At 45.1% G+C, this 20849-nt stretch overlaps 1 protein-coding gene across 1 annotated transcript in view; it reads left to right on the top strand.

Moving 5' to 3' along the window:
• LOC140194866 (diacylglycerol kinase theta) overlaps nucleotides 1–20849 on the top strand; it is a 240220-nt gene that overhangs the window by 116317 nt on the left and 103054 nt on the right. The window contains exons 10-11 of the mRNA XM_072252146.1: nucleotides 3630–3720; nucleotides 6146–6200. Coding sequence (XP_072108247.1) covers nucleotides 3630–3720; nucleotides 6146–6200 — 146 coding nt within the window. The remainder of the gene's footprint in view (nucleotides 1–3629; nucleotides 3721–6145; nucleotides 6201–20849) is intronic.

The raw sequence follows: 20849 nt of genomic DNA on the forward strand, positions 1-20849 counted from the left end.
CCTTGGAGTTTAGAAGAATGAGGGGAGACCTCATAGAAACATTTTGAATGTTGAAAGGCATGGACAGAGTGGATGTGGCAAAGTTGTTTCCCATGATGGGAGAGTCTAGTACGAGAGGGCATGACTTAAGGATTGAAGGGTGCCCATTCAGAACAGAAATGCGAAGAAATTTTTTTATTTAGAGGGTGGTGAATCTATGGAATTTGTTGCCACGGGCAGCAGTGGAGGCCAAGTCATTGGGCGTATTTAAGGCAAAGATTGATAGGTATCTGAGTAGCCAGGGCATCAAAGGTGATGGTGAGAAGGCGGGGTAGTGGAACTAAATGGGAGAATGGATCAGCTCATGATAAAATGGCGGAGCAGACTCGATGGGCCGAATGGCCGACTTCTGCTCCTTTGTCTTATGGTCTCAACCCTGTGCCCTGATCCTGATACAAGACACCCCCAACTCCTGTCTGCTGGCATCTGTATGCAGTAAATACGACAATCGGGGGTCTGCAAAAGCAAGCACAGGCGCCTGGGTCAGCATCTCCTTCAGCGACTGAAAGGCCTCTTCACATTTTGCATCCCACCTTGGTCCAAAAGGCTCTGAAGGGCTAAGATACTCTTTACCCTCCTCTCCTTTTGTCCTCCTCCCTTTCTTCCCCAAAGAAGGGTAACCACACAGAAGCTGATTCAACGGGTGACTTAGTTTCGTGTTGCCCCTCATGAACCTCTGATAGTAACCACAGAACTCAAGGAACGAGCACAAAGCGCTCACAGTCTGGGGCCTTGGTCATGTGGTCTCCGCCTCTATCTTAGACTGATCTGTAACTACTCCATCCGTGAGACTATGTGCCCAACATAGCTGACACATGCCTTACAGAACTTGCACTTGTCCAGGGAAAGTTTTAACCCTTAAGCTTTCAGGCGGCCCAGCACCTTCGGCATCCTCGCTTCATGTTCCTCCAAGGTGGACCAGAGCATTATGAGGTTATCCAGGTACACGAACACCTCAAGCAAGTTCATATCCCCCACCGTTTTCTCCATGAACCGCTGGAAGGTTTCAGGAGCTCCGATATGCCCTGGGGCATTCTTTCGAACTGGAAGAATCCCAGTGGACATATAAATGCCGTCTTCTCTTTGTCAGCCTCACTCATGGGGATCTGGTAATATCTACTCCTCAAGCCCAGCACACTGAACCACCGCACCACTCAGACAGGCCAATGTGTCTTCGATCCTTTGGACCGTATACTGGTCGGGGACAGTACACCTGTTCAGAGTCCTATATTCACACATATCCATACCTTCCCATTCTTCTTCCTGGTCATGTCAGTACCTCCAGTTGAACTCTGTCATTTTGTGTGTCTCCCCCTAGCTGTCAGTCTATGGTTTTGTATGGCCATGTGCTCCTGTCCCCACTCCTGCTCTACTCCAGGCCCCTGTATTACTGAGTACTCCGTCTCTCATGTTTCTCATTATTACCTGTATTGCTGCCACCTGTGTCTCATTGTGCTCCACCTATCATCTGCCTCTCTGTTTATTGCTCAGTGTATTTCAGTCCTGTGTTTTCACCTGTTTGTTGTCAGATTGTGCCAGTGAATTTTCCTCAGCCTTTCCAGCATTTGTATCTGAACTCTGTCCGTCTGAACATCGACTCTGCCTGTTTCCTGGTTCTGGTTTTTGGATTTCTCTGGATGTTTTGATCTCTGTCTGAACTTTGACACTGACTTTGTTTGCACCTTGGGATTTGTTACTCGTTTAATATCACTGTGTGCACAGTACTGGATCTGTGATTGGATCCCTGCTCCAGCATCCTGACAGGCCACTACTGCTGGGGACACATAGGGACTTTTGGTCTCACTGATGATCCCAGCTTCCTTCATCTTACTTAAGTGCTGCTGAATATCTTCCACATCTGCAGGGGCCAGTCGCCACGACCTCTCTGGGAACGGGCTGTCCTCGGTCACCCGGATAGGATGATGAGTGCTCTTGGAACAACTCACATCAAACTCGTCAGTGGAAAAGACACCTTCCAGCTTCAACATCTTCTCTACCAACCTGCTTTTCCAACCCACAGGAACCGGGGAGTCCCCGAAGTTGAATGACTCAGCGGTCAACTTTCCCCCTGCACCCGGGAGGCAACAAACCATGCGGGTGTCCTTCTCACGTCCACAAAATCTCCTGTCCGCTCCCCTGACTATAGAGTCTCCAATGATGACAGCTCTCCTCTTCTCTGTCCCACCCTTCTGCACCATAGGGTCAGACTCAGTGCCAGAGGCCCTGCCACCGTGGCTCACACCTGGTCGGTCATCCCTGCCAACAGTATCCAGGATGGTAAACTTATTATTCAGGGGAATGGCTACAGGAGTGCTCTGCACTACCTGTCTGCTCACCTTCGCTTTCCTTCCTCTGACTGTCACCCAACGACCTGCTTCCGACAGCCTAGGTGTGACTACCTCCCTGTAGTTCTCATCTATGACTGCCTCATTCTCCCTTATGAGTCGAAGGTCATCCAGCTGCTGCTCCAGATTCCTTACACGGTCTTCCAGATCGCCCAGCCGTATGCACTTCTGGCAGATGTGACTCTGCGGGAGAGGGGCGTTCCCCCAAGACTGCTACATCTCACATGAGAGGCACATCACCGTCTCAGGAGACTGCAAAGACTAACTGTGAGCTAGCTTGTCCTCCGCCTCTTCTCGTCGAAGCCTCTCGAGTCAAAGCCTCAAAGCTCCATTCCTTCACTGGCCCACTCACTCACTGGCCGCTCCGCTTGAGCTACCCCTTTATTTATCTGTTTGAGCTTTTCAAAATGCTTGGTCACCTGACCTCGATTGCCTAATCAGCTGCTTTCTGCTGAGTCTGAGCTGTTCAAATCTTGATTGTCTAATCAACGGCTTTCTGCTGATCTATTCAAATCTGATTGACTTGATTGCACAGACCAACTGCCAAAACTGCCAGAATCTCTCGAGTCAAAGCCTCAAAGCTCCACTCCTTCACTGGCCCACTCACTCACTGGCCGCTTTCCACAGGAAAGATGTAAACAAGGTTGAAAGAATGCAACAAAAATTCACGAGGATGCTTCCAGTTCTGGTGGACCTGAGTTATAAGGATAGATTGAATAGGTTGGGACTGTATTCTTCAGAACATAGAAGATTGAGAAGAGATTTGATAGAGATACACAAAATTATGAGGGGTATAGATAGAGTAATTGCAAAGAGACTTTTTATGCTGAGGTTCAATGGGACTACAACCAGAGGTCATGGGTTAAGGCTGAAAGGTGAGAAGTTTAAGGGGAGCATCAGGGGAAACTTGTTCATTTAGCGGGTCTTGAGAGGCAGGTCGATGGGAGTAGGCAGTTTAAGTTGTTTCAGCATGGACTAAATGGACCAAAGTGCTTATTTCTGTGTTGTACTTCTCTATCACTCTATGATTCTATGACTCTGATGCAATATAGAAGGTTGCTTGGTTCCCATTTCTAAATGTTCAGCTTGAAAACATTGTAAATGGGTGAGAAACAATAAATTAATTTTGTTTCAGTCAGTTCGGTTTCATTAGTGTTATTGTCAGTATTCATTATAAAATAATCTATATGAAGGCCTGTGGTTGATTTATATCAATGTTCATCTGTTAGTTTACCTGTATTTCAGGTTTGGAGTGGCCTACATCTCTATTCCTATAACTATCGAGACGACGGTAAGGGCAGTTCTCCAGGAGGTGCTTTTACAACTGGGACGACAGGTCAGTTCTGATGAGAAACATTCATGTTTTTACTTTGCTGAATGAAATCACAAACAAGGTCGACCTGAGGATAGCAAATGTCTCCCTGAGAATAGAAAATGTCTCCCTGAGGATTAAAAATGTCTACCTGAGGATTAAAAATGTCTTCATGAGGATAGCAGATGTCTCCCTGAGGATAGTAAGGTCCACCTGAAGAAAGCAAAAGTCAAAGGTCTACCTCAGGACTGTACCAATTGTAATTCTTTGCTGCTGCTGTTAAGTCAACTTGTTTTTTTAAATCATATTTTTATTTCATGATAATCTCAAACACAGTTATATATTTTTGAAAATTCAGTCAAATGACAATAAAAACAATTGCAGATGCTGCAAATCCAAAATAAAAGCAAATGCTTGGCACGTGGCCAAGTGGTTAAGGCGTCCGTCTGGTGATTTGAAGGTCACTAGTTCCAGCCTCAGCTGTGGCAGCGTGTTTGTGTCCTTGAGCAAGGCACTTAACCACACATTGATCTAGTGTCTGTGCGAGGAGTGGCGCCCCACACAGACTTCCAATCTGCACCTTGTAAGGCATGAAAATGCCCGACGCAGGCCTCTCATTGTCTGAATCGACATTCCCTCACCCCCCCCACCCAGAAACACTCATCAGGTCAGGAAGAACCTGTGGAAAATTAAAATTAATTAATGTCTGAGGAGGAAGGTCATTCAGCAGAATTGGGATAGGGAGAAAAGAAGCTGCAGAGAGGGTCGGGAGAAGAGTGTCTCATGTGTGGTACAGCCAGCTCTGGGGGGTATCGTGTAGGATACAATCAGCACTATGGTGGGGGGGGTCTTGTGTATGGTACAATCAGCTCTGGGGGGGTATTGTGTAGGATACAATCAGCTCTATGGTGGGGGGGTCTGCAGAGAGGGTGGGGAGGTAGTTTCTGGTGTATGGTACAATCAGCTGCGGGGGGGTGGGGAGAGTGTGTCTCCAGTACAGTACAATTGGTTGCAGGGAGGGTGGGGAGAGTGTGTCTCCTGTACAGTACAATTCGCTGCAGGGAGGGTGGGGAGAGTGTGTCTCCTGTACAGTACAATCGGCTGCAGGGAGGGTGGGGAGGCAGTGTCTCGTGTAGGGTTCAGTTAGCTGCAGGGAGATTGGGGAGGGGGATGTGTCTGGTTTAGGGTTCAATTGGGTTTCTGTCGTGGAGGCTGTAAACAAGATGATGTGTGAATCAGTGACTGGGAGCAGGGAGTGGGAGTGTAGATAAAAAAACGGGGGAGAATGGAACAGTTGTGGAATGCAGCACAAGATAACATATCCAACAGGTCAGGCCGAACATATCCTCCACTTTTGCAGAGCAAAATCAGAGTGTACAAGAAAATTTAATAAGCTGAACCATTACCTCTCATAGAGATCAAAGTGCCTGAGGGTAAAATTCCGCATTAAATCCAAATGTGCAGTTATACGAGTTTGTGTAAGGTCTCATTAATGAATATAGAGCCCACAAACTGATACTGGCACCCTGTGGACTCTGTAGAGTAGGTCAGCAACAGAGAGTTGCTACTCCTGGTCAGTGTAGAGGAGATCTCAGTGTGAATACTGAATGGGTCACCCCTGTGGACTGGTGTGTCATGGGAGACGGAAGATCGAAAGCAACGAGCTGGCTGCTGGCGGTGTGCCCAGAGACCCGAGTTCTTTGGGCACAGAGCTCGGAAGGAGCGACACAACGGACTTTTAACACCATAAATCAGCGAGTTGTTTTGTTATGTGTTCCCTCTTGCTGTGAAATGGGGACACCTCTTTTTCCCTTAATAGGGAGGAGGAGAGAGAGAGAGGGCCTGTGGTGTGTCGAAATGCTCGGTGAACAAGTAGTCTTTAGGGTACTGCAAGTCTGTGTCTTTATTGGTGCTTTGCTGCACACTTGAGTACTCGGTGGGGGGGTGCTGATGCATTTTTGCTGATGGGGGGGTCGTCACTTTGCTGCTGTTTACACGTGGGAGAGGGGAGCTGGGGGGCTGGATTTGGGGTTCTAACACTTAACTCATTCATTCTTTGGGGCACTCCTCTCTTTCCATGGATGGTTGCGAAGATTAAGTATTTCAGGATGTATATTGTATACATTTCTCTGATATTAAATGTACCTATTGAAACCTCTGTCGAGCCGTCACCCGATGTGTGGAGGAAATCACACTGAATACTGAATGGAACATCCCTGTGAACTATAGAGCTGTCACCCGATCAGTGTAGAGGAAATCTCACTGAATACTGAATGCACTGCATTAGATTGGAAGATGTTAACAATAACGGTATTCATTGACCAACAGACCTGGTCTGACCTGCTGGGTTTTTATAGATTTTCCTTTATTGATCTGTGATAACTTAATTTCAGAAGAAGATTAATATTTTCAGCCAGAATGTGACTTGCTTGCACTGTTTTGTTTTCAGGATGAAAATATTGAAGATTTTCAAGTAGTAGAGATCCTCATGGGTTGTAAACAGGGTAAGGTTTTAAGAGTTGATTTTACCACAGCAATTTGGAGAAAAGGGCTGCCTTCTTGTGTTGTTATTTCCATAGCACACAGAGTATAAACAGGCTATTTGGCTCAACCAGTCCATGCTAGCATTTATGTTCCACTCAAGCTTCCTTGCATCTTTCACAGTTAGTGAATTTTCCAGTACAGAAATGAAGTCTACAGCCTACCATAGCCATACCAATTTATAGCACATCTACACCGCATAGCCATATAACAATTACAGTACGGAAACAGGCCATCTCGGCCCTTCTAGTCCATGCTAAATGTCACCTAGTCTCACCGACCTGCACTCAGCCCATAACCCTCCATTCCTTTCCTGTCCATATAACTGTCCAATTTAACTTTAAACAACAACATTGAACCTGCCTCAACTACTTCTGCTGGAAGCTCGTTCCACACAGCTACCACTCTCTGAGTAAAGAAGTTCCCCTTCATGTTACCCCTAAACTTTTTGCCTTTAACTCTCAACTCATGTCCCCTTGTTTGAATCTCCCCCACTCTCAATGGAAAAAGCTGATCGACGTCAATTGTATCTATCCCCCTCATAATTTTAAATACCCTCTATCAAGTCCCCCCTCAACCTTCTACGTTCCAAAGAATAAAGACCCAACTTGTTCAACCTTTCTCTGTAACTTAGGTGATGAAACCCAGGTAACATTCTAGTAAATCTTCTCTGTACTCTCTCTAATTTGTTGACATCTTTCCTATAATTCGGTGACCAGAACTGTACACAATACTCCAAATTTGGCCTCACCAATGCCTTGTACAATTTCAACATTACATCCCAACTCCTATACTCAATGCTCTGATTTATAAAGGCCAGCATACCAAAAGCTTTCTTCACCACCCTATCCCCATGAGATTCCACCTTCAGGGAACTATGCACCATTATTCCTAGATCCCTCTGTTCTACAGCATTCTTCAATGCCCTACCATTTACCATGTATGTCCTATTTTGATTAGTCCTACCAAAATGTAGCACCTCACACTTATCAGCATTAAACTCCATTTGCCATCTTTCAGCCCACTCTTCTAACTGGCCTAAAACTCTCTGCAAGCTTTGAAAGCCTACTTCATGATCCGCAACACCACCTATCTCAGTATCATCTGCATACTTACTAATCCAATTTACCACCCCATCACCCAGATCGTTAATGTATTGACAAACTCCATTGGACCCAGTACAGATCCCTGAGGCACACCACTAGTCACCGGCTTCCAATCTGACAGACAGTTATCCACCACTACTCTCTAGCGTCTCCCATCCAGCCACTGCTGAATCAATTTTCCTACTTCAATATTAATACGTAACGATTGAACCTTCCTAACTAAACTTCCATGTGGAATCTTGTCAAAGGCCTTACTGAAGTCCATATAGACAACATCCACTGCTTTACCTTCGTCAACTTTCCTAGTAACCTCTTCAAACATTTCAATAAGGTTTGTCAAACATGACCTTCCATGCACAAATCCATGTTGACTGTTCCTAATCAGACCCTGTCTATCCAGATAATTATATATACCATCTCTAAGAATACCATGATGTTGAACTTACAGGCCGATAATTGCTAGGTTTACTCTCAGAACCCTTTTTAAACAATGGAACAACATGAGCAATACGCCAATCCTCTGGCACCATCCCTGTTTCTAATGACGTTTGAAATATTTCTGTCAGAGCCCCTGCTATTTCCGCACTAACTTCCCTCAAGGTCCTAGGGAATATCCTGTCAGGACCCAGAGAATTATCCACTTTTATATTCCTTAAGAGTGCCAATACTTCCTCTTCTATAATCATCATAGTTTCCATAACTTCCCTACCTGTTTCCTTTACCTTGCACAATTGAATATCCTTCTCCTTAGTGAATACCGAAGAAAATAAACTGTTCAAAATCTCCCCCATCTCCTTTGGTTCCACACATAGCTGTCCACTCTGGTTCTCTAAGGGACCAATTTTATCTCTCACTATCCTTTTGCTATTAATATAACTGTAGAAACCCTTTGGATTTATTTTCATCTTACTTGCCAAAGCAACCTCGTATCTTCTTTTAGCTTTTCTAATTTCTTTCTTAAGATTCTTTTTACATTCTTTATATTCCTTGAGCACCTCATTTACTCCATGCTGCCTATATTTATTGTAGATATCTCTCTTTTTTCCGAACCAAGTTTCCAATATCCCTTGAAAAGCATGGTCCTCTCAAACTATTAACCTTTCCTTTCAACCTAACAGGAACATAAAGATTCTGTACCCTCAAAATTTCACCTTTAAATGACCTCTATTTCTCTATTACATCCTTCCCATAAAACAATTTGTCCCAATCCACTCCTTCTAAATCCTTTTGCATCTCCTTAAAGTTAGCCTTTCTCCAATCAAAAATCTCAACCCTGGGTCCAGACCTATCCTTCTCCGTAATTATGTTGAAACTAATGGCATTGTGATCACTGGACCCGAAGTGCTCCCCAACACATACCTCCGTCACCTGACCTATCTCATTCCCTAACAGGAGATCCAACACTGCCCCTTCTCTAGTTGGTACCTCTATGTATTGCTGCAAAAAATTATCCTGCACACATTTTACAAACCCCAAACCATCCAGCCCTTTTACAGTATGGGCTTCCCAGTCTATGTGTGGAAAGTTAAAATCTCCCACAATCACAACCTTGTGTTTACTACAAATATCTGCTATCTCGTTACAAATTTGCTCCTCCAATTCTCGCTCCCCATTAGCTGGTCTATAACGCACCCCCATAAGTGTTACACCTTTCCCATTCCTCAATTCCACCCAAATAGCCTCTCTAGACGAGCCCTCTGATCTTTCCTGCCAGAGCACCGCTGTAATATTTTTCTGACAAGCAATGCAACACCTCCACCTCTTGTCCCTCCGATTCTATCACATCTGAAGCAACAAAATCCAGGAATATTTGGTTGCCAATCACACCCCTCCTGCAACCATGTTTCACTAATAGCTTCAACATCATACTTCCAGATGATAAATCCATGCTGTAAGCTCATCCACCTTTCTTACAATGCTCCTAGCATTAAAACAAATGCATTTAAGAAATTTTCCACCTCTTACTCTCTGTTTATCACTAACAACTTTACTATCTCCTTTTTCTTCCTTCTCCCCTACATCTGTTCATACACTCTGGATCCCCTCCCCCTTGTATCTAGTTTAAATCCACTGGAGCGTCTCTAGCAATCCTACCTGCAAGAATATTTGTCCCCCTCCAGTTCAGATGTAAACCGTCCTGCCAGAACAGGTCCCACCTTCCCTGGAAAACTGCCCAATTATCTGTAAATCTGAAGCCCTCCCTCCTGCACCATGTCTTCAGCCACGTGTTGATCTGCGCTATCTTACTATTTCTAAACCTGCCTGCACGTGGCACTGGTAGCAATCCTGAGATTGCTATCCGAGAGGGCCTGTCCAGCAACTTGATGCCTAACTCCCTGAACTCACCTTTCAGGACCTCCTCACTCTTCCTACCCACGTCATTGGTCCCTACATGAAGCACGACATCTGGCTGCTCACCCTCCCTCTTGAGAATTATGATTACTATCTCCAAAATGCTCTCCCACTGAGAGATCTGACACCTGACCAGGTTCATTTCCCAATACCAGATCAAGTATTGCTTCTCCTCTTGTAGGCTTATCTACATATTGTATCAAGAAACTTTCCTGAACACACCTAACAAATTCCACCCCATCTAAACCACTTGGTCTAGGGAGATTCTCTAGAGCTGTCTTCTTTTTAAACTCTTCTCGCTGTTCTCAGTCACTGACCTCCACGCACTTGCACAGTTGTGCCCCGATCAAACAGTTGAAGAAATAACCTTTCCAGTTCCCAAGAACTGTCTTTCTAGTAGTGGTAATTAGTTTCATACACTTTATGACCCCGACCCCTGACACCTGAACCTTCTACCATATTACTCGTGTCTTTCACAGTGAAGATTGATGCTAAATACTTATTCAGTTCATCCGCCATTTCGCTGTCCCCATTATTCCTTCTCCAGCATTGTTTTCCAGCAGTCTGATATCCACTGTTCTCTCTCTGTTACACATTATGTATCAGAAGAAACTTTTGGTATTCTCTTTAGTATTATTGGCTAACTTACTGTCGCATTCCGTCTTTACCTTAATGAATTTTTTCATAGTCTTTGTTGGTTTTTAAAAGCTTCCCAATTTTCCACTAATTTTTGCTCTTTTGTATGCCCTCTCTTTAGCTTTTATGATGGCTTTGACTTCTCTTTTTACCCATGGTTGTGTCATCTTGCCTTTAGAATACATACTCCCTTTTGGGGTATATATATCTTGTGCCTTCCGAGTTGCTTCCAGAAATTCCAGCTATTGTTGCTCTGCTGTCATCCTGTCATAATCATCCCTATTATGATTACTTGTTCCTAAGGGTTCTTTTACCTTGTCTCTCTCATCAATTCTGGTTTGTTGCAGAACACCCAATCCACAATAGTTGATCCCCTAGTGGGCTCTACCATGAGTTGCTCGAAAAGCATCTCGTAGGGACTCTAGAACAGTGGTCCCCAACCTCCGGGCCGCGGACCGATACTGGGCCACGCAGCACGCAGGGGTGCAGTGGTAGCTGGAGCGCACCCAGCACATCTTTAAGAAAAAGGCCGAAATAAACAAGCTAATTGTTTGTAATTAGGTGCCGCCCAACACGTAAATGTCGGCCCAGATGAGAGGCGATTGTCGATTTCACTTGCTCTACGCGATGTTCACTCCTCTTTCCAGGGTGCTGGAGGCTTTAGCTGTTCCATTGTTTGGTCAATTTAAACGCCAGCCCAGACAGGCTGAAAAGACAGGGTTGTCAGGATCGAGGTGACATGTTGAATCTACACAAACTTCTAATAAAGTATAGGCGCTGCCGTACTTTCTTTGTAATGACAGTTACGTGCTGGTCCCAGGACAGATCCTCTGACACGTTTCAGAGAGAGAAATGTCGATCCTTAATGCTTAAGAATTTAAAGTTATTGACCCTCTCCACCTCAGTTCCTCCAATGAAGACTGGCTTCTGGGCGGCACCTAATTAATTAGCTTGTTTATTTTGGCTTTTTCCTTAAAGATGTGCTGGGTGCGCTCCGGCTACCGCTGCACCCCTGTGTGCTTTGTGGCCCAGAGGTTGGGGACCACTGATCTGGAAGTTCCCATTCCCGGAATCCGGCACCAATGTGTTTTTCCAAATCTACCTGCATATTGAAATCCCCCGTGACTATTGTAATATTGTGCTTTTGGCATGCGTTTTTTACCTCCCATTGTAATTTGTAGACCACGGTTTGGGGGTCTGTCTGCAACTCCCATCAGGGTCTTTTTACCCTTGCAGTTCCTTAGCTGAATTCACATTGATACACCACCTTCCAACTGTCTGTTCACTCTTTCTAATCATTTGATTTCATTTTTTATTAACAACACTGCTCCCTCTGCCTTCCTGCCTGTCCTTTCGATCCAATGTGTATTAAGCTTCCAGCTCTAATCTTCTTTCAGCCATGATTCAGTGAAGCCTCCAACATCATACCTGCCAATCTGCAGCTCTGCTGCAAATTCATCTACCTTATTCGATATGCTACGCACATTGAAATATAATACCTGCAGTCATCCTTTTCGATTTTGTCTGCCTTTTACTTTTCAACTCAACCTGTTGACAGCTATTTTTCCCTATCAACAGCCTCTCCTCAGTACACATTGCCTCTGTAAACCAACTACCTCATCTTCAGCACTATCATCCACCTTTCCTGCAATACTTCTTGCATTGATATACATGCAGTTTAGGATACTAATTGTACCAACCTTTAGATTCTGAACTTTGTCTGAGGTCTTACCAACCTCCACAACCTCTCCACCTACTGTTGTGGCACTCTCGTCCCCATTCCCTGTAACTCTAGTTTAAACCTCATCAGGCAGCATTAACAAACCTTCCCACTAGGATATTAGTCCCCCCCTCCAGTTCAGGTGCAAACTGTCTATTCTATATAGATCCCATCTTCCCTGGAAAAGAGCCCAATGATCCAAAAATTTTATGCCCTCCCTCCTACACCAACTGCTTAGCTACGTGTTAAACTGTATAATCTTCCTAGTTCTGGCCTTACTAGCACGTGGCATGGGTAGCAGTCCTGAGACCACAACCCTGCAGTCTTGTCCTTTAACTCCCTAAACTCTTTGTGCAGAACCTCGTCGCTTGTCCTACCCACGTCATTGGTATGTGCATGGAACACAACTTCTGGCTGTTCACCCTACCACTTAAGAATGCTGCAGATTCATAGAAACATAGAAAACATAGAAAATAGGTGCAGGAGTAGGCCATTCGGCCCTTCGAGCCTGCACCACCATTCAGTACGATCATGGCTGATCATCCAACTCAGAACCCTGTACCTGCCTTCCCTCCATACCCCCTGATCCCTTTAGCCACAAGGGCCATATCTAACTCCCTCTTAAATATAGCCAATGTACTGGCCTCAACTGTTTCCTGTGACAGAGAATTCCACAGATTCACCACTATCTGTATGAAGAAGTTTTTCCTCATCTTGGTCCTAAAAGGCTTCCCCTTTATCCTCAAACTGTGACCCCTCGTTCTGGACTACCCCAACATCGGGAACAATCTTCCTGCATCTAGCCTGTCCAATCCCTTTAGAATTTTATACGTTTCAATCAGATCCCCCCCTCAATCTTCTAAATTCCAACGAGTATAAGCCTAGTCGATCCAGTCTTTCATCATATGAAAGTTCTGCCATCCCAAGAATCAATCTGGTGAACCTTCTTTGTACTCCCTCCATGGCAAGAATGTCTTTCCTCAGATTAGGGGACCAGAACTGCACACAATACTCCAGGTGTGGTCTCACCAAGGCCTTGGACAACTGCAGTAATACCTCCCTGCTCCTGTACTCAAATCCTCTCGCTATAAATGCCAGCATACCATTCGCCTTTTTCACCGCCTGGTGTACCTGCATGCCCACTTTCAATGACTGGTGTATAATGACACCCAGGTCTCGTTGCACCTCCCCTTTTCCTAATCGGCTACCATTCAGATAATAATCTGTTTTCCTGTTTTTGCCACCAAAGTGGATAACCTCACATTTATCCACATTAAATTGCATCTAGCATGAATTTGCCCACTCACTTAACCTATCCAAGTCACCCTGCATACTCTTAACATCCTCCTCACAGCTAACACTGCCTCTCGTGTCTTCCGCAAACTTGGAGATGCTGCATTTAATTCCCTCGTCTAAGTCATTAATATATATTGTAAACAACTGGGGTCCCAGCACTGAGCCTTGTGGTACCCCACTAGTCACTGCCTGCCATTCTGAAAAGGTCCCATTTATTCCCACTCTTTGCTTCCTGTCTGCCAACCAATTCTCTATCCACATTAATACCATACCCCCAATACCGTGTGCTTTAAGTTTGCACACTAATCTCCTGTCTGGGACCTTGTCAAAAGCCTTTTGAAAATCCAAATATACCACATCCACTGGTTCTCCCCTATCCACTCTACTAGTTACATCCTCAAAAAATTCAATGAGATTCGTCAGACATGATTTTCCTTTCACAAATCCATGCTGACTTTGTCCGATCATTTCACCGCTTTCCAAATGTGCTGTTATCACATCCTTGATAACTGACTCCAGCAGTTTCCCCACCACTGATGTCAGGCTTACTGGTCTATAATTCCCCGTTTTCTCTCTCCCTCCTTTTTTAAAAAGCGGGGTTACATTAGCCACCCTGCAATCCTCAGGAACTAATCCAGAATCTAAAGAGTTTTGAAAAATTATCACTAATGCATCCACTATTTCTTGGGCTGCTTCCTTAAGCACGCTGGGATGCAGACCATCTGGCCCTGGGGATTTATCTGCCTTTAATCCCTTCAATTTACCTAACACCACTTCCTTACTAACATGTATTTCCCTCACTTCCTCCATCTCACTGGACCCTCTGTCCCCTACTATTTCCGGAAGATTATTTATGTCCTCCTTAGTGAAGACAGAACCAAAGTAGTTATTCAATTAATCTGCCATGTCCTTTCTGCCCATAATGAATTCACCAGTTTCTGACTGTAAGGGACCTACATTTGTCTTAACCAATCTTTTTCTTTTCACATATCTATAAAAGCTTTTACAGTCAGTTTTTATGTTTCCTGCCAGCTTTCTCTCATAATCTTTTTTCCCTTTCCTAATTAAGCCCTTTGTCCTCCTCTGCCGGTCTCTGAATTTCTCCCAGTCCTCAGGTGTGCTGCTTTTTCTGGCTAATTTGTATGTTTCTTCTTTGGAATTGATACTTCTTTGGATTCGATCCGAGTTATCCCAGACCCTAGCACCTGGGAAGCAACCTCCGGAAATCTCGTTCTCAACCACAGAAACTCCTGTCCGTTGCCCTAATAACCAATCCCCTATTACTACAGGGGTAATATCTTATCCTCCTTCCCCTTCTGAGTCACAAAGGCAGATTCAGTGCCAGAGGTCAATACTCTGACCTTCCTCTGTTAGGTCACCCCCCCTCCCCCCCAACAGTATCGAAAGTGATATACCTGTTGTTGAGAGGATGGCACAGGGGTACTCTGTGGCCCTGGGAAAAAATGTCTGGCTGTTCACTTGATCTGTGGCTCTGGTCTTGTACACCTCGAACTTGTATATTTTGGGTTAATATTTTCCTCTGCAAAACCAGGAAGGCAACTCTATTCTTCTGTTCAAATCCTTTTGCAATCAAAGCAAATATTCAGTTATCTAATTGTTTGCTGTGCCTGCATTTCAGTAGTATGACATGTATACAAGGAAGTTCAGGTCCCTGTCAGCATTGAACACCATGGCAAGTGACTGGACAACTCTGTGATACAAAAGCTTCAGAGGCATTGGTGGATTATCCAGAAAAGATTTTTTTATGGACAATGATAGAATTAGGAAATTTAATAGAAAGATATTGCTGGAAAATTGAATACAAAAGTAGGAGGACTATTTTTCTGCTGTTCTCTATACAGCATTGATTTTAGTTAAGGAAAGAATGTTGCTGGATTGGGGGCAGAGTGGCAGATTGTCTTGTGAGGAAAACTTGGACAGTCCACACGTGTCTGATTTGATTGAAGATTTTATTTGTATGAGGTATGTTAACTGGAAGGCTGTTGTACATTTAAGATAAATACAATTTTTTTCCAGAGCACTGTTAGTCTTTCGAACTCTCTTAAATGGTGATAGAGCAGAATATTAGAATACTTAAAGGCCGAGGGAATTGTTTCTCTAAATGAGCCTGTGTCTGAAAGGTTACCATGGGATTTACAGAAAAAGTTAGAGGCAGATCAACGATTCTCAGTGTCACAATCAGATCAGTGATGGTCACAGGTAGATCAGTAATGGTCAGATGGACTGAGGGTCAGTGTTACATTTAGATCAGTGATGGTCAGATGGACTGAGGGTCAGTGTTACAGTTAGATCAGTGATGGTCAGATGGACTGAGGGTCAGGATTACAGTTAGATCAGTGATGTTCAGATGGACTGAGGGAGAGTGTTACAGTTAGATCAGTGATGGTCAGATGGACTGAGGGTCAGTGTTACAGTTAGATCAGTGATGGTCGGATGGACTGAGGGAGAGGGTTACAGTTAGATCAGTGATGGTCAGATGGACTGAGGGAGAGGGTTACAATTAGATCAGTGATGGTCAGATGGACTGAGGGTCAGTGTTACAGTTCGATCAGTGATGGTCAGATGGACTGAGGGAGAGGGTTACAGTTAGATCAGTGATGGTCAGATGGACTGAGGGAGAGGGTTACAGTTAGATCAGTGATGGTCAGAGGGACTGAGAGAGAGGGTTACAATTAGATCAGTGATGGTCAGATGGACTGAGGGAGAGGGTTACAGTTAGATCAGTGATGGTCAGATGGACTGAGGGAGAGGGTTACAATTAGATCAGTGATGGTCAGATGGACTGAGGGTCACTGTTACAGTTAGATCAGTCATGGTCAGATGGACTGAGGGAGAGGGTTACAGTTAGATCAGTGATGGTCAGATGGACTGAGGGAGAGGGTTACAGTTAGATCAGTGATGGTCAGAGGGACTGAGGGAGAGGGTTACAATTAGATCAATGATGGTCAGATGAACTGAGGGAGAGGGTTACAGTTAGATCAGTGATGGACTGAGGGTCAATGTTACAGTTAGATCAGTGATGGTCAGATGGACTGAGGGTCAATGTTACAGTTAGATCAGTGATGGTCAGATGGACTGAGGGTCAATGTTACAGTTAGATCAGTGATGGTCAGATGGACTGAGGGTCAGTGTTACAGTTAGATCAGTGATGGTCAGATGGACTGAGGGAGAGGGTTACAATTAGATCAGTGATGGTCAGATGGACTGAGAGAGAGGGTTACAATTAGATCAGTGATGGTCAGATGGACTGAGGGTCAGTGTTACAGTTAGATCAGTGATGGTCAGATGGACTGAGGGAGAGGGTTACAGTTAGATCAGTGATGGTCAGATGGACTGAGGGAGAAGGTTACAGTTAGATCAGTGATGTTCAGATGGACTGAGGGAGAGGATTACAGTTAGATCAGTGATGGTCAGATGGACTGAGGGAGAGGGTTACAGTTAGATCAGTGATGGTCAGATGGACTGAGGGGGTCAGTGTTACAGTTAGATCAGTGATGGTCAGATGGACTGAGGGAGAGGGTTCCAGTTAGATCAGTGATGGTCAGATGGACTGAGGGAGAGGGTTACAGTTGGATCAGTGATGGTCAGATGGACTGAGGGAGAGGGTTACAATTAGATCAGTGATGGTCAGATGGACTGAGGGTCAGTGTTACAGTATGATGGTCAGATGGACTGAGGGAGAGGGTTACAGTTAGATCAGTGATGGTCAGATGGACTGAGGGAGAAGGTTACAGTTAGATCAGTGATGTTCAGATGGACTGAGGGAGAGGATTACAGTTAGATCAGTGATGGTCAGATGGACTGAGGGAGAGGGTTACAGTTAGATCAGTGATGGTCAGATGGACTGAGGGAGAAGATTACAGTTAGATCAGTGAAGGTCAGATGGACTGAGGGAGAGGATTACAGTTAGATCAGTGATGGTCAGTGGACTGAGGGTCAGTGTTACAGTTAGATAAGTGATGGTCAGATGGACTGAGGGTCAGGGTTACAGTTAGATCAGTGATGGTCAGATGGACTGAGGGAGAGGGTTACAGTTAGATCAGTGCTGGTCAGATGGACTGAGGGAGAGGGTTACAGTTAGATCAGTGATGGTCGGATGGACTGAGGGAGAGGGTTACAGTTAGATCAGTGATGGTCGGATGGACTGAGGGAGAGGGTTACAGTTAGATCAGTGATGGTCAGATGGACTGAGGGTCAGTGTTACAGTCAGATCAGTGATGGTCAGATGGACTGAGGGAGAGGGTTACAGTTAGATCAGTGATGGTCAGAGGGACTGAGGGAGAGGGTTACAGTTAGATCAGTGATGGTCAGATGGACTGAGGGAGAGGGTTACAGTTAGATCAGTGATGGTCAGATGGACTGAGGGGGTCAGTGTTACAGTTAGATCAGTGATGGTCAGATGGACTGAGGGTCAGGGTTACAGTTAGATCAGTGATGGTCAGATGGACTGAGGGTCAGTGTTACAGTTAGATCAGTGATGGTCAGATGGACTGAGGGAGAGGGTTACAGTTAGATCAGTGATGGTCAGATGGACCGAGGGTCAGTGTTACAGTTAGATCAGTGATGGTCAGATGGACTGAGGATCAGTGTTACAGTTAGATCAGTGATGTCAGATGGACTGAGGGTCAGTGTTACAGTTAGATCAGTGATGGTCTGATGGACTGAGGGGCAGGGTTACAGTTAGATCACTGATGGTCAGATGGACTGAGGGGCAGGGTTACAGTTAGATCAGTGATGGTCAGATGGACTGAGGGTCAGTGTTACTGTTAGATCAGTGATGGTCAGATGGACTGAGGGTCAGTGTTACAGTTAGATCAGTGATGGTCAGATGGACTGAGGGGAAGTGTTACATTTAGATCAGTGATGGTCAGATGGACTGAGGGTCAGTGTTACAGTTAGATCAGTGATGGTCAGATGGACTGAGGGTCAGGATTACAGTTAGATCAGTGATGGTCAGATGGACTGAGGGAGAGGGTTACAGTTAGATCAGTGATGGTCAGATGTACTGAGGGTCAGTGTTACAGTTAAATCAGTGATGGTCAGATGGACTGAGGGAGAGAGTTACAGTTAGATCAGTGATGGTCAGATGGACTGAGGGAGAGGGTTACAATTAGATCAGTGTTGGTCAGATGGACTGAGGGTCAGTTTTACAGTTCGATCAGTGATGGTCAGATGGACTGAGGGAGAGGGTTACAGTTAGATCAGTGATGGTCAGATGGACTGAGGGAGAGGGTTACAGTTAGATCAGTGATGGTCAGATGGACTGAGAGAGATGGTTACAATTAGATCAGTGATGGTCAGATGGACTGAGGGTCAGTGTTACAGTTAGATCAGTGATGTTCAGATGGACTGAGGGAGAGGATTACAGTTAGATCAGTGATGGTCAGATGGACTGAGGGTCAGTGTTACAGTTAGATCAGTCATGGTCAGATGGACTGAGGGAGAGGGTTACAGTTAGATCAGTGATGGTCAGATGGACTGAGGGAGAGGGTTAAAGTTAGATCAGTGATGGTCAGATGGACTGAGGGGGTCAGTGTTACAGTTAGATCAGTGATGGTCAGATGGACTGAGGGTCAGGGTTACCGTTAGATCAGTGATGGTCAGATGGACTGAGGGTTAGTGTTACAGTTAGATCAGTGATGGTCAGATGTACTGAGGGAGAGGGTTACAGTTAGATCAGTGATGGTCAGATGGACCGAGGGTCAGTGTTACAGTTAGATCAGTGATGGTCAGATGGACTGAGGGTCAGTGTTACAGTTAGATCAGTGATGGTCAGATGGACTGAGGGAGAGGGTTACAGTTAGATCAATGATGGTCAGAGGGACTGAGGGAGAGGGTTACAGTTAGATCAGTGATGGACTGATGGACTGAGGGTCAATGTTACAGTTAGATCAGTGATGGTCAGATGGACTGAGGGTCAGTGTTACAGTTAGATCAGTGATGGTCAGATGGACTGAGGGTCAATGTTACAGTTAGATCAGTGATGGTCAGATGGACTGAGGGTCAGTGTTACAGTTAGATCAGTGATGGTCAGATGGACTGAGGGAGAGGGTTACAATTAGATCAGTGATGGTCAGATGGACTGAGAGAGAGGGTTACAATTAGATCAGTGATGGTCAGATGGACTGAGGGTCAGTGTTACAGTTAGATCAGTGATGGTCAGATGGACTGAGGGAGAGGGTTACACTTAGATCAGTGATGGTCAGATGGACTGAGAGAGAAGGTTACAGTTAGATCAGTGATGGTGGGATGGACTGAGGGAGAGGATTACAGTTAGATCAGTGATGGTCAGATGGACTGAGGGAGAGGGTTACAGTTAGATCAGTGATGGTCAGATGGTCTGAAGGGGTCAGTGTTACAGTTAGATCAGTGATGGTCAGATGGACTGAGGGGGTCAGTGTTACAGTTAGATCAGTGATGGTCAGATGGACTGAGGGAGAGGGTTACAATTAGATCAGTGATGGTCAGATGGACTGAGAGAGAGGGTTACAATTAGATCAGTGATGGTCAGATGGACTGAGGGTCAGTGTTACAGTATGATGGTCAGATGGACTGAGGGAGAGGGTTACAGTTAGATCAGTGATGGTCAGATGGACTGAGGGAGAAGGTTACAGTTAGATCAGTGATGTTCAGATGGACTGAGGGAGAGGATTACAGTTAGATCAGTGATGGTCAGATGGACTGAGGGAGAGGGTCACAGTTAGATCAGTGATGGTCAGATGGACTGAGGGAGAAGATTACAGTTAGATCAGTGATGGTCAGATGTACTGAGGGAGAGGGTTACAGTTAGATCAGTGATGGTCAGATGTACTGAGGGAGAGGGTTACAGTTAGATCAGTGATGGTCAGATGGACCGAGGGTCAGTGTTACAGTTAGATCAGTGATGGTCAGATGGACTGAGGGTCAGTGTTACAGTTAGATCAGTGATGGTCAGATGGACTGAGGGAGAGGGTTACAGTTAGATCAATGATGGTCAGAGGGACTGAGGGAGAGGGTTACAGTTAGATCAGTGATGGACTGATGGACTGAGGGTCAATGTTACAGTTAGATCAGTGATGGTCAGATGGACTGAGGGTCAGTGTTACAGTTAGATCAGTGATGGTCAGATGGACTGAGGGTCAATGTTACAGTTAGATCAGTGATGGTCAGATGGACTGAGGGTCAGTGTTACAGTTAGATCAGTGATGGTCAGATGGACTGAGGGAGAGGGTTACAATTAGATCAGTGATGGTCAGATGGACTGAGAGAGAGGGTTACAATTAGATCAGTGATGGTCAGATGGACTGAGGGTCAGTGTTACAGTTAGATCAGTGATGGTCAGATGGACTGAGGGAGAGGGTTACACTTAGATCAGTGATGGTCAGATGGACTGAGAGAGAAGGTTACAGTTAGATCAGTGATGGTGGGATGGACTGAGGGAGAGGATTACAGTTAGATCAGTGATGGTCAGATGGACTGAGGGAGAGGGTTACAGTTAGATC

The sequence above is a fragment of the Mobula birostris genome, chromosome 3 (genome assembly GCF_030028105.1).
Source record: "Mobula birostris isolate sMobBir1 chromosome 3, sMobBir1.hap1, whole genome shotgun sequence".
NCBI classification, from domain to species: Eukaryota; Metazoa; Chordata; class Chondrichthyes; order Myliobatiformes; family Myliobatidae; genus Mobula; species Mobula birostris.